Source organism: Falco naumanni, chromosome 9 (assembly GCF_017639655.2).
Source record: "Falco naumanni isolate bFalNau1 chromosome 9, bFalNau1.pat, whole genome shotgun sequence".
NCBI classification, from domain to species: Eukaryota; Metazoa; Chordata; class Aves; order Falconiformes; family Falconidae; genus Falco; species Falco naumanni.
In genome coordinates this window covers 6,479,173-6,493,108 of record NC_054062.1, presented here as the reverse complement: position 1 = coordinate 6,493,108, position 13,936 = coordinate 6,479,173, and the positions used below count along the sequence as shown (strand labels likewise).

Sequence of the window (13,936 nt, the reverse complement as noted above, 5' to 3'; positions counted from 1 at the left end):
GAGCTCTGGGCTCGAGCTCTCCGGCCTGCGGCAGAAAGCGGCGCGGCGGATTCAGCGGGGGGAACCACCGAGAGGGGCGGCCAGAGCGGCCCCTGGTAGCCGTAGCGGAAGCGCGGGGCGGGGAGGCCGGAAGCGCTGCGCGGGAAGGTGGGGGCAGCGGAGCCGCCGGAGCCACCGAGGTGCCGTGAGGGGGGGGGCGGCGGCCCGGGGCGGCGGGCGGGCGCGGGGCTGGTGGTGCCGCGGGTCCCCGGGGCGGGCCGGCGCCTGTGGGGCCCCCCGAGGCGGGCGCGGGGTCTCGGCGCGGGGCTGCGGGCGACCGGGCCGTGCCAGGCCTCACCCCCGTTTGTTTCCAGGCGCGGCGGCAGAATGACACGATGGACGCGGGCGGCGGCCCCCTCCTCCCCGACAGCGTCCTCTACGAGATCTTCCTCTACCTGGACCACGTAGACGTGCTGTCGGTGGGGCTGGTGTGCCAGCAGTGGCACGCCGTGGCCCGCGACGAGTTCCTGTGGAAGGAGCTCTTCTACCGCTACTACCGCATCTCTCGGGAGGTGCCCCGGCACCCAGGTGCGCTGGCGCGGGGGGAAGGGGCTGGCATGGCTGCCCGCAGGGCTGGCTGGCCTGAACCTGCCGAGCAGGCAGGGCAGTCCCGCAGGGCCGAGGGGCTGCTCAGCTCCAGGCCTCCAGCCGCCCCGGGAGGCTGTTTCCTGGTGGTGGCACCCCAGACCTCCCTGCCGTGAACCCAGAAAGGAAAATCCTCTCCCCCCTCGGCTGCTCAGCCCTCTGTCCTCTGGTGTCAAGGGTGGCTGAGCCACTAAACTGTCACGTTAGCAGACTACAGGCTTGGGTGGTGATGGCATCTGGAACTGCCCAAACCCTTCAGAGGCAGGCATCAAATGGCTGAAAATGTTTTGAGTTTCCTTTTCTTTCACAGAAGAGCGGGTTCTGAGTTCTTTCTAGGCATGTGCTCTTGGGTAGCTGCTGCACAGCTTGTCTGGGCGCTGCTGCTGAGGGAGATCCCGAGGAGACGCAGTGAGTCAGTGCGCGCTACTACATCACAGCCCAGTTGGATTCTATGATAATCACTGCTGGCTTTTCCTGATCAGGACCTCACAGCAAGCCTCTGCTTCAGGCTCTGTCCCTTTCTCATCTGGACTAGGAAGAGCTGCAAGTACACATTAGCTGATCAGGCTATTTCCATAAGGCGTAGGCAGCACCTGCAGCCTGGCTGTGGAGGGAGAGTGCTGTCTATAAAGAGGGGGGTGGGTGTGCAGTCATTTAATTGTACAGTGGGCAAATGCTAAGGCAGTAGCTGACCCACTTTGCAAGGGCAGGTTGGACTTGATCTTGGCTTCATCTCACAGTAGGAAAATGACCTATTAACAGTCGGCATCAACTGAGCCTGGCGGAGCTTTCCTGGGGTAAAGGTGTTGGCAGTCTTGGTGGTGGCAGTCATATATGGACACAGGTCTGTTCCCAGCTGAGTGTCAAGTGCTGGAAGCAGTTTGGTGTGGTCTGAAAGGGTAGCCCAATGCTGTTGCAGCAGCTGAGACAGGCCTTGGGGACCTGCCAACAGGAGCCCTTCCTGCCAAGGTGGGTCTCTCGTGGAGTCCAAAAAGCTCATTCCCGGCATGCTGCACAGGTCCAGGAGTGCCGTGCTCGGTCCTCCACCCTGAGGGTGCGCATGGGGCTCCCAGCAGCGGCTACAGCAGAGGGAACTGGCTTCTTGGACTAGAGTTGCAGTTGCTGTAGAAGGATGGGAAGAATTGCCAAGGATCATGCAGCAGGAGCTCATCTCCCTGCACCAGAGAATACCAGTGCAAAAGGACTCTGAGACGTGGATGGGATGACTCAGGCTGCGTGACTTCACTTGCACGGACCCAGGGAGCTCTGTGGAGTTGAGGATATTATCTTTGGCTTTTATCTGAGGCTCTTTGACCAGGCTCAGTCTCTTCAAGCCTCCTGAAATTAGTTAGTAAGCTGCCAGCTCTGTTTCTTAGCATTAATTGGGGCTAAGAAGTCAGTGTAACTCGGTAACGTATTCAGGCACCTCCCAGGCTGTGCTTCTGGAGCTGTGAAAATCTTTCATGAGGCAGTGGGGGCAGAGGGTGGCTGGCAGGCCCAGGAAGGGGCTGAAACAGGAGTTTAGGGAAATTGCCTGCCTGCCCTGGGCAGCTGTGTGGTTTGAGGAATGGTATCCAGTGGGTCTTGTAAGAGGAACTGTTGGGGTTGCTTGGCTAGATGGGATTTGTCCAGGCTGCTTCCCAGCCAGACAGGCCAGGACCGAGAACTTCAGAGGGGGGGGGGATGAAGCACCCAGCCTAGTGAGCAATGGTGGTGTGTCTTGGCAGCAAGCTGCTCCCTGCCTGCTGGAGTGGGTGCCTCCTGGGCTGCAGCAAGTTCAATAAAACCTTCAGTCCTGTTCAGTGTAACTGGGAAAGTTGGCCCTTATCCATATACATGTCTAATCCTCTTTGCTTCCTCGGGATTTGCTGCTGCAAGAAGTCTGGAGGCTGCCTTACCAGGCACTTTGTTAAAAATCCTCTTTATTTTTCTTTTTATTGGCTGTCGGTGTGACTCCTCTGAGTGTGCTCCAGGCTCCTCTGCTGCAGGGCTTCTCCACTGCAGGGCTCCTCTTCTGTCCTGGCATGCTGTGTCCAGCTCCCATTCTTCTTTCTCTCTCTCTCTTCCATGCACACACCCCCACACCCCTAGTCTCTTATCACATGGAGACTTTTTTTCCCTGGTCTCATACACTTTCTGGAATCTTCTTAATTCTGTGTTAGATGAGATAAAGATAAACAGAGTGGAGGCCGGTACCCTGAGGAGCAGCTTCCCTCTCATCACATGATTTGTTTGTGCTGTGCTGGAGCACGCCTGCAGTTCTGACAGCTGTTTTGTCCTGAGCAAGGTTTTTGTTAGAACACTAACAGCTCTGCCCTGGATGTTTCTTGCAGTGGCTGTACTGGTTTAGAAAGTAGGGGTATGGTGTGGAATTGGGCGTGTAGTGGAAGCAAAGATTTTCTGTGGGTGGGATTGGGGAAGCTACTGAGAAAAATGTTAAACCCTGCTAACTCAGCTGAAGCCATGGGGATGGTGGCCCCAGCAGAGCTCCCAAAGACTTGGTTCTGCAGCTGCCATGTTTAGCTCAGGTCTGTCACTTTGCTCCGCTTACATTCCTGTCCTGTGTCCCTGCTGATGTGTTACAGCTGCCGTCTCCTGGTATGATGAGTTCCAGAGGCTCTACGACACCATCCCTTGTGTGGAAGTGCAGGCCCTAAAGGAGCACAATGACCAGGTTTTGCACCTCAGCTTTTCCCACTCTGGCTGTTTGTTTGCATCGTGCTCCAAAGACTGTACCGTCAAGGTAAAGCATCAGCCTCTCCTGCACAACCCTTCCAGCTTTGATTTAGTGGGGTTTAGCTGTGAGAGCAGCCTTTAGGAAGTCTACTTTGAGGAGAGGAGGTGTCCCTGGTCTTAGGCTGGTTCCTGCAGATGCTGAGTTGTTCTCAAAGCCACAGAGCTAATGACTCTTGCAAATGTAGCCTTGAGGGTTGTGGATTCCAGCTCCAGCCCATGTGAAGGTGGCCGAGGTGCCTGCCTGGCTCTGGCTGCTTTCTAGGTGCAGATCAGTCCCCTGTTATGCTGTTGGGTCTAAGAGAGGGTGTGGAGATAATGATCCACTGCAGAAGATGTCTTGCGTGAGTGGTTGTCTTGGAAGAAATCTCTCTGAACCTGCTGAAAAATCCAGCTGTGACAGTACCATTCACTGCCTGAACAACTTCTCCACTGGCTGGCAGAGAAGCAATCCTGCATTTAGCTGCTCTCCAAAGCTGTTGGCCATTTTCTGTCAGGGTAGTTGACAGGAAAATCGGGACTGAGAGGCAGTTAAACAGGGTCTTCAATGATATTTTTTTTTCTTGTCCTGGTGAGTGCTGGCAGAACAGATAAAGTGGAACTGCTCCCAGGCTTCTCAACAGCTTCCTGACTGTTTGTCTGTCTGTAGATCTGGAGCAATGAGTTGGACATCACCCTGCAGCACAGCTCCAACATGAGGCCGTACAACTGGAGCTACACGCAGTTCTCCCAGTTCAACTCTGATGACTCCCTCCTTCTGGTGTCAGGTGTCTTTGTGGGGCCTCACAACTCCTCATCAGGAGAGATTGCCGTAATCAGCATGGGTAAATGCCTCCCTCACCTTCACTGGGGCTTTCTGGGAGGTGTGAAACGGTGGGTGCTGGGGTCCCCTTTCTCTTCAGGTTGTGTGGTGGCCTTGACCTCTGCTTGTTCTGTCTTCCACCATCTTGCATTGGTCCCAATCAGTTTCATAGGGTAAACCTTCCAGATAGCTTTAACTCTGCTCAGGTCACCATGTCATTGGTTAAAGGCAGTGTGACATATATTTATTAACTTCTATTCTAAGTGACAGCCTGGGCAAGGGAAGAGTTATCCAAGTTACCTGTTGTCGTGAGGCCACCATTTCTGACTCGATGAGGTCTCACATGGTGTTCTGAGTCTGTTCATCGGGGCCTGCTTTGCCTCTTGGGCTGCAGTTCTGTAAAACTCTCTAATCCCCCACCGTGTTATCTCTCACCGTCTGTGCTGCAGTCCCACTGTGCCAAAAATTGAGGAGTGCTGCTAAATGCACAACTGTCTTGCTCAGAAAGGTCCTGAGCCCCAGGGGCAGGAGTGAGGAAGTTCTGTACGTGTTTGACTTGTTCTTGTCCTTGAGGGTGTCTGCTTTGGGCCACACTGGAGGAAGGCTGTGAGGATAGGTTGCTCTCTGGTCTGGCTCCGTCTGGCTGCCCTTTTATTTTGGTTTCCCTTGCGCATGCTCTCCTCACACATCTCTGCAGAAGAGTGGAATTACCTGTCTTCATAGTAGTGACTGGAAGCTGGAGGGTGGTCGGACGGTGTCTGCTCAGCTTGTGGTGGGGGTGCTGCATCAGTGCCTCTCCTCTGGAGACTTGAATCCACTTGCCATGTCTTTTGCCATGGTTTCTCCAGGGCCCTTGCCAGCAGCCAACACCTGACACTTGTGTTTCCCCTCCCTTCCAGAGAACTTCACGCTGCTTTCCAGAGTGAGGAATAAACCCTATGATGTGTTTGGCTGCTGGCTGAATGAAACCAACTTGATATCTGGCAATCTGCATCGGATTGGGCGTATAACCTCCTGTTCTGTGCTGTGGCTGAACAATGCTTTTCAGGTGAGGTGCCTTTGTTCCAGCTCCACAGGCAGTGTGTATTCCTGCTGGCTGCTGGGGGAGGAAAAGCTGCGGAGGTGGTGTGAGCAGGGAAGCATGGCCCAATCCTCCTGTCCTCCCTGTTTGTCTCCTCTGACTTGCCCTCAGGATCTTGAGCTTGAGGCAACCCTTGTGTGAGTTTTCTCCACGCTTGATGTTGTGGTACCCATTGCAATATTCTAACTCTACCCTCAGACTGCAGTAACTCTTGCCCCATTAATTGGGATGAGGACTTGACTGCAGTGCCCCAGAGCATGGTGTTGCTCAACAGGAGAGTGGTTGAACCGCAGCAGGGTTGCTGAGGTCCTGGGTAATATGAAGCTGGGCCTTGGGTGCCTGTAGTCCGGCATGTATTTGAGCAACGGCCGTTCTCCCGCTTTTGGCAACTCGGTGTGTTGTTCCCAGGAGACAGAGGCAGCTGAGAGGCTGAGCTCAGCCCTGCCTGTCCCTGCTGACATTTCTGTGGATTGGTGCTGTCTGATGCTGTGATGAGACCTGTGTGCTGGCCTCGGACTGCTTGTTTCTTTGCTGCTTGTTCATTCTGTAGCACTTGTGCTGCTCAGATGTGTTCCTCTGCCATGTCTTGCCTCTGTCTCAACGTGACAGCTGCACATCCTGGCGTTTTGTGGTTTTTAACATGAATAATTGATGCTGGCCCCAAGTGAAATTCTCTGGTAGCAGGGACCCTTCCCATGCCCACATCTGTTTGCTGCAGTGACACTATGGTGTCAGCTCTTCCATCCCCAAGAGGCAAGGAAAGACCTTGCACGCTTTGACAGGGGGCGTTGGAAGCATGGCCACAGACTGCCAGAGCAGATCACCAGGCTGGTCCTGCTGAGGGGTACAGGTGAACTACAGGAGCACAGAGGTCTTCTGCTGCTTGTGGGCCAGAGGGATGGTGCTTCACGCTGCACCTGTGTTTATTGCAGAGGCCCGTTTCTGAAATTCATTTAAAGTGCTGAGCAGCACCAGCACATAACCTCAGGTGGGGGAGTGGCAGCAAGGCTGCCCAGCCTGTGTTTCCTAGCTCCACTGTTGCACTGTCTGCCTGCAGAAACTTTCTACCTCTGTGTGCCCACCTCCGAGACGGGAAGGAGTGAAACAAAGCTGGCCAGCCTCTAGGGCCAGTTCTGGTGGTCAGTGCTGCATATAGCAGTGTGAAGGGAGGTTGGTGCGTGGCTGGTGTCTGCTGTGACGGCTCAAGGTCTGGGCAGGTTTGAACTGTAGGAGTAACGTGAGGTGGTTCCTGCTTACTTCTGCCTTCTGCTTGCAGGGCATAGAGTCTGAGAATGTGAATGTAGTGAAGAGACTGTTCAAAATCCAGAACCTGAATGCCAGCACTATCCGGACTGTGATGGTGGCTGACTGCAGCCGGTACGATTCCCCAGACCTGCTCCTGGACTATGAGGAGCAGCTAGCTGCTTCCTCCACCTCCACCTGCCCAGTCTTTGATCTTGGCAGTGACAGTGAGGAAGAGGAGGCCAAGCCCAAGCAGACTCTGGAGCCAGCAGTACAGGAATTGCCGGATGACGGGGGTGTGACAGCAGAGGACGGGCTGCAGCAGTTCTTTGATGATATCATGGAGGGCCGTGTGAGGCCTGCCATGACTGAGACAGAGTTGGAGACAAAGGTGGCTGAGCTGTTTGTACGCAACAGAACTAAACCGCCTGAGCTGAACCTGCTCTCCACGGACAGCAACAGCAAGACAAAATACTTAATCTTCACCACAGGATGCCTCACCTACTCCCCGCACCAGATAGGTAAGGCTGTGGTCTGAGCCCAGGGCACAGCAGCCTCCCTGGGGGTGTGGGCTGCAGCTACACTGTGAATTTGAATCTGCAAAAGACCTGGTTAACTTGCTGCCTGTTTGTGGTGAGTGAGTTGCAGTTTTGCTCAGGCTGCTGGACTCTTGATACAGGAAGCTTTTGAGATGCCCCCAGTCACTGAAGGGGGTTCCACCCTGCACGCGCTTGCCTGAGGGTTGTTTTGTTGCTACCACGCTTGACACGTGGCCTGAAAAGAAAGTCATGGTGAGGGCTGAGCAGAAGATCAAGAAGGAACTTCTGACTTAAGGACATCAGCCATGAGTTGCACGCCAGCGGGTGGATGTGAAGGGCAGCGGTTGCTCTGATAGGGGTGTGTGGAAGGGCCTCAGTGCTGTTCTCTTGTGTGGGTGGAGAGGGCATCAGGGCAAGACTGGCTTGAGCAGCTTGGAGTTGAGATGTGTGTTGCTTGCACAGTGTCTCGCAGCTCTGGGTGACAGAGCCCTGCCTGCCTCTGTGCCTTGCCTGCCTGCCCCACTGCCCGGTGTGTGATCACCCTGCATCACAGGGCCTTTCGGCCTCTGTTTTGGTACTGAAGAGGCTTCACGGTGGGTTATTAGCTGCCCCAGCAGATGTTTCCATGGCAAACTGATGCCAGCTTGGTGGCACTCGGCTTCCTTGCTTGGTGGGGTACAAGGGACTGTAGCTGCAGCACAAGCCAGGCAGTGGTGCTGCTGGTGACCTTTTCTGGGTTAGGACTTCCCTCGCTCTCATCCAGGGCTCTCTTGTTGAGGCACTGGGACTATCGGAGTCTGAGCAGAAGCAGGTAGTCTGGCTGCATCTCCAAAAGCCCCTAAAGCTGGTAGAGAAGTTCAGTGGGAAAGACCACACAGATCAGTAGAAATGTGAGGAGGGAAGGAGCTGCTTCTAGGCATGAAGGCTTTTCTGTAAAGCCGGATGGTTTCAGTTCCTTTTGCTGTGGGCATGGTTACAGCCGTGCTTTCCTGCTGCGGGCTCTTCCAACCTCCCTGTTACTTGGTCCTGCACCAGTACAGCCCAGTAAGGCAGGGAAAGGCAGATTCCAAAACCATAGGCAACTTGAAGAAGAGTCACTTGATCTTTGCCCACCCAAGTTAGGCATGTGACCTGCACCGACTGTAGCGCTGCTCCATGCTCCTGTCCGTGGCTGGCTCTGCAGACGGACGCGGTGGACCTTGGCCTGCCTCTGGATGCGTGGCAGGTGGTCTGCCTGACTCGGCCCTGTAAGCAGCGCCACATCTTGATCTGCTGCGTTGAGCAAATGCTGCCTCGCAGGCTGGGACCTGCCGCGTGCAAAGGCGAAGCGTGGCATAGAGGCGGCGCCCGCCTTTGCGCTCCACCGACTTACAGCGCAGCCTCCCAGGGCCGTGGGTTTTGGTGCCTTTGAACTCCAGTGACTCCCTGGCCAGTGGCCAGTGCCTGTGGCGCAGCCTGGCTGTTCAGAGGGACGAACCCTGCTTGGCTCCTCTCCCAGCCATGAGTCACTGAAAAATGTTATGTTTGCCCATTGGCGTGTGTGTGTCGAACCAGCCTTTGTGCATCTGCTGTCTGCCCCCAAGGAGCTGGTACTTGAAAGAGCTCGCTGTTGTGCTCATCTCTCGCCAGGCTGCTGCTGGGAGCCGTGCTCCTGGCTGCTGGGCATCGACGCTATCTTGCCTGATCTGTGGCACGCAAGCACTTCTGCAAGAGTTGCCTTTGAGCTCCTGTCTCCCTGGTGCTGGTGGTAGGCTTGAGTCATGGGCAAAGCTGTCTGTTCCGCTGGCTTGTGCGTTCATGGATGGTGTAGCTGAGCTTGGAAGTGGGAGTGTAGTGCTGTGGAAATGAGGATGAAGATGCTGGTGAGCAGTGCCACTTGGGTGGAAGAGCGAAGGTCCTGTCCTGAAGGTCCTGGGCTACCCAAGTTCAGATGCAGTGATGTATTTGAGGTGCAGTGTGGTATCACCCCTACCTTGTTGGTCTGTGGGAGCGGGCTAAAATCAGGGGTGTTTGGCAGCAATTCCCTCAGGAGGACAGTGGGGTGGGATGGGCCATCTTCCAGCTCTTCCTGGACCTGCTGAGGATTAAGCTCATGTGTGCCCAAGAGCTGCTGAGACTCAAAGGAGTCTTCCAGGAAGTGACTGTGGATGGTTTTGTGTTTGGGACTTCTCTCCAGAGCTGGAAGGGGACTGAGCATGTGTCTCCATTAGTCAGAAAGCTCAAAAGCTACGAACGCTTGAGCTCACTTTGGGTTTAAACCCCTGTTCTTGGACCTTTCTGAGGATGACCCCCACTCGCACTTGACAGTGTCAGGGGAAAACCCTGACGCAGCCAGTGCATCTGCTGGGCCTTCTCTAGGCTGAATATTGCAGGAAATGGGCCCAGCCCTGCAAGCATTCATTTAGGAGAAAAAACCTTCTGCAACCAGAGCATCTCCCAGGCCAGCGCAGCTTCCTGGTGCTTCAGAGCACGCTGCACGCTGGGCTTGGAGCAAGGTGTGGCTGTACCAGCTGGGTGCTGGGCATCTCCCTGTCTGGGGTTAAATGTGCCAGCGCATCACTGATGGGTGGTGTCCTGGCCAAAGGCACCACTTGCAAGAGCTTGAAGGAGCCTGGCAGGGACAGCAGCCCTGTCCTGGTCCTCGGCCAGTGAGCCAGTGCTCCTTTCTTAGCAGCACTAAGCGAAGCCCCTTCTTGAAGCCTGGGGACTTCCACCAGCGCCTCTGTCTGCTGGCAGAAGCCTGATTCTGCTTTCTATCCCCAAGGGATTAAAAGGATCCTGCCCCATCAGATGACGACTGCTGGGCCAGTGCTTGGGGAGGAGAGGCGCTCAGATGAGTTCTTTGACTCACTGGATCACGTCATTGACATTCATGGCCACATCATCGGCATGGGCCTCTCCCCTGACCACAGGTGAGCGTGGCACCACAGGTGAGCATGGCAGGGCAGAGCTGCTGGCTGCAGATGCTGCAGGGGGTGGGCGGCAGCTGCTTAGGGGTTTTGTGGAGTGAACAGGAGAAGAAATGACTGTAGTGGATGGAGCAGGGTGTCTGCATAGGCTGCTCTGGTCATTCACATCCCGTTTATGTCCCAGTGCTGATGGCCTGTGTTGCTGCCTGAGCAGCAGGAATTTTGGCAGGAATGCTTTTCTCCCGCGCTGCTGAGCCTGGTTCAGGATAGGGTTAGGCAAGGAGCCTTGTAAGAGTAAAGGAGCTGCCAACAGCAATGTGTTTTGTTCCTGAGGCAGATCAATCACAGAATGGTCTGTGTTGAAAGGGACGTTAAAGACAATCTTGTTCCACCCCCCTGCCACTGGCAGGGACACCTTCTGCTAGACCAGGTTGCTCCCAGCCCCGTCCAACCCAGCCCTGAACACTTCCAGGGATGGGCATCCCCAGCTGCTCTGGGCAACCTGTGCCAGTGCCTTGCCACCCTCACAGTAAACAATTTCTTCCTAACATCTAACCTAAATCTGACCTCTTCCAGCTTAAAGCCATTGCCCCTTGTCCTATGACTACATGCCCTTGTAAAAAGGCCCCTCCCCAGCTTTCCTGTTGGCCCCTTTAGGTACTGGAAGGTGCTCTAAGGTGTCCTGGAGCTTTCTCTTCTCCAGGCTGAACAACCCCAGCTCTCTCAGCCTGTCCTCTTAGGGCTGGAGCACCTCTCCTGTGATCATCTTCGTGGCCTCCTCTGGACTTGCTCCAACAGGTCCATGTCCTTCTTATGTTGGGGGGGTGCCAGAGCTGGATGCAGTACTACAGGTGGGAGTCTCACAAGAGCGGAGTAGAGGGGGAGAATTGCCTTCCTCGACATGCTGGACCCAGTACACCACCATCCTTGCATTTGGTTTTAATGGTATTAAAGAGGCTTGACCTAGCTCCCAGGGCCACCTTCCCCGTTGTGCTGGCCGTTTCCAAACACGGTGAGAAGTGTTTCAGCAACGTGTTCCCGTATTTCAGCCTGGATTTTAGGGAGCTGAGCTGCAGGCTTGCTAAGGACCAGAGAAACAGCTCAGGCCCTGCGCTGCGCAAGTGCTGCGCATTTGCTGCTGGGGTTTCTTGAGCTTTGTTGCATGTGGCAAGGTGCAGGGTAACCCCTCTGCTCCCCTCCCCCAGGTACCTGTACGTGAACAGCCGTGCCTGGCCTCGGGACTGCGTCATCTCTGACCCGATGCAGCCACCCCCCATCGCTGAGGAGATCGATCTGCACGTGTTTGACCTGAAGACAATGAAGGAGGTGAAAAGAGCCCTCCGTGCGCATCGGGCCTACACGCCCAACGAGGAGTGCTTCTTCATCTTCCTGGATGTCAGCCGGGACTTTGTGGCAAGGTGTGTGGCGACAGGGCTGGGCAGGATCCTGCCCTTCATCTGGGACGGCCTCGGGGCCATCGCTGTGGGCAGCTTGTGCAAGCAGAGCTGGGCTGGGTGCTGGGGACTGCTGTGTGTTGGGAGCGGAGCAGGAAACGGGAGGTTTGTAAAGAGCAGAGGGTGCTGCTAAAGGCTGTTTGCCCTGGTCCTGTTGTGAAATCGGTGAGGAAAGGGGAAATTTTGAGCTGTGGCGTGTTCGGCAGCAGGTGACAAATGCCCTTCTTGGGGGCTACAGGCAGCGGGTGCTGCGGGGCGAGAGGAAGGGGCTTGTCAAACAGCCTCTAGATCCCGGAGGGAGCCGACTTGCTCAGGTGGAAGCTCAGGGGTGGTGGGGCTGAGGGGGAGGCTGGGGCACCCTCTGCCTCCCATCGGCGCGGGAGGAAGGGGGTTGGGAGCGGCACGCCGTCGGGGCTGCTGGGGTGACCTCCTTCCCTGTGTCTTGTCTGCTGCAGCGGGGCAGAGGATCGCCACGGCTACATCTGGGATCGGCACTATAACATCTGCCTGGCCAAACTGCAGCACGACAACGTGGTCAACTCCGTGGCGTTCAGCCCGGTGGAGCAGGAGCTGCTCCTGACGGCCAGCGATGACACCACCATCAAGGTGTGGCGCTCCCCTCGCACAGTGCGCATCCAGCAGGCCAGGAAGCCCAGGCCCAGGAAACTGCTCTTCTCCTGGCTCATGAACCAGAAAAGCTGAACCCAGGTACACTGCTCCTGCAGCTTCCTCACTGCAGCCACCTCTGGAGCTTGCAGAGTTTTGAGCCCTGCACAACAGAGACAAGCTCTGGGCACGCGAATCCCATCCGCCAAGTCAAGGAGGGGACGGGTAGGGGGAATTTCTTCCTCCTTGGAGCATCTGCTTCAAAGACAGAACGTGAGAGCTGAGGGCTCGTTCGTGGGCCCGGCAGACGGCAGCCTGAGCTGGTCACTGCAGGGTGGGCTCCCCACGGCTTTGCACGAACGCTGCTACTTGGTCACAGCTCTCTCTGGGTGAGCTTTGGTCTCTGAGAACAGACTGAGGCACGTCTCCAGTGTTTGTACTGTGTGAGCTGGGACACGGCTGACCTCGTCGAGAGCTACTAGCTGCAGAGCACTTGGCAGAAGCCACAGTACAGTGCTGTGCTGCCTTACTGCAGGACTCTTTTAATAGTAGTTTTATTAACATTTATTTGTCCCAAACCTCCACAGGCAATTTCCCTGGCTGCTGGGTAATGCCGAGTGCCTCCTGCCGCACGGTGTCTGTCTGGAGGGCAGGGAGAGGGCAGCAGGGGAGGCAGGGCTGGAGGGGCCTGGCTGGCCTCTTGTGTGGCCCCCCAGGGATGCAGCCAGTGCCCCCTCAATGCCTTGTTAGCAACTATGTGTTGGCATCACCAGTTTCCAAACCTGAGAGGGGGGAGGGCTGGTGGTAACGCGGTGCTGGCTTTGCCCTCTGTCTTCCTTGGCTAAGGAGCACTTAAATAAGCTATGGCATTGGTAATGTATTTATTCTAGGGGATCTGCTGCCCCTTCCCAGGGAGGCAGCTGTGAGGATGGCTGGTGGGTCTTGCGGTCACCTCCCTCCCATGCTACTCAAGTCGTGGCACTTTAGGTTCTCTTGGTATGTTCTCTGTGATAGGTGTAGGCACCCAGGGGTGGCTGCAGATATTTAACCACAGGTGACAGGGGAACGCAGCCCTCCTCTGCCTGAAGTGACAGCTGAATAAGCTTCCATTCACCTGGGCTGTCTTGCCATGGGTTTGGTGACCAGGTCCTGCTGGGGACCCCTCTAATGGTGGAGCTGCCTCACTTGTAGCAATTGTGAACTCAGTGGGGTTTAACCTGTCCCTGAAGCTCTTCTCCATGCAGCTGGTACCCAAATATAAGAGCCTATTCTTTAAGCTCCTAATCTTGACTTGGCCTTGGTGGGTCCCCCAGGAGCCGCAGTCACTCCTGGGAGCTGGGCTGTGTCTGGAAAGGAGCCGGGTCCTGGGGGAGGTGCTTCAGGACTCCCCTGGGAGCACCGGGGGCAGTTGTCTGTGTCACTCATGGCCTTGGGTTGCAAATAGACTTAACAGCCGGCAGCAGATACTGTCCCGATAGGCACTGACGGCTTTAACAGCTCCTGCGGCCCTTGGTGGGAGGGTTTGTACCCGTGTTCTGCTGGGCCCCAGCAGGTGCCCATGGCTTTATCCAAACCCCCTGTACTCAGGTTTTCTGTCTTCACAGGACTTCCAGAAACAAGGGAGTCCTTTGTGTGTGTGCACGCAGGATCCACATCCAGCGCTCTGTCCTGTCACACAGCAAACGGCCTCTACCTTCCACCTTCCTCCCCCAAGATTGTGAAATCTTTTCTCCCTTGGCTCGGTGTAGTAGTGAGCAAGGCACTGAGGGTTTATGTTTGTACTGAGTTTTGCTCTTCACTATGGCATTGAATAGATACTCTGCTAAAGCATCTCTGCAGTGTGAGTTTGTTTTTCCCAGTGCTGTTCTACTGAGGCAGAGCTGAGGCCCGAAGTGTCACACCACTGTGCCTACAGCTGCTGGGGCGCTGCGGCAGGAGCTGACCAA

At 55.8% G+C, this 13,936-nt stretch overlaps 1 protein-coding gene across 1 annotated transcript; it reads left to right on the top strand.

Annotated features, from left to right (window-relative positions):
• Window positions 1-49: 49 nt before the first annotated feature.
• On the top strand, window positions 50-13,820 carry FBXW5 (F-box and WD repeat domain containing 5). Its single transcript, XM_040607679.1, has 9 exons — window positions 50-179; window positions 354-567; window positions 3,210-3,367; window positions 4,007-4,181; window positions 5,059-5,207; window positions 6,517-7,003; window positions 9,786-9,933; window positions 11,136-11,348; window positions 11,840-13,820. Exons 2-9 carry the CDS (start codon window positions 375-377, stop codon window positions 12,084-12,086), a joined length of 1,770 nt encoding a protein of 589 aa, XP_040463613.1. The 5' UTR covers window positions 50-179; window positions 354-374; the 3' UTR covers window positions 12,087-13,820.
• Window positions 13,821-13,936: the final 116 nt, after the last annotated feature.

Coding starts and splice junctions, on each gene's coding strand:
- FBXW5 (XM_040607679.1), top strand. CDS start 375: ATGGACGCGGGCGGCGGCCCCCTCCTCCCCGACAGCGTCCTCTACGAG. Junction 4,182..5,058: donor GATTGCCGTAATCAGCATGG/GTAAATGCCTCC, acceptor CCTCCCTTCCAG/AGAACTTCACGCTGCTTTCC. Junction 7,004..9,785: donor CTACTCCCCGCACCAGATAG/GTAAGGCTGTGG, acceptor TCTATCCCCAAG/GGATTAAAAGGATCCTGCCC.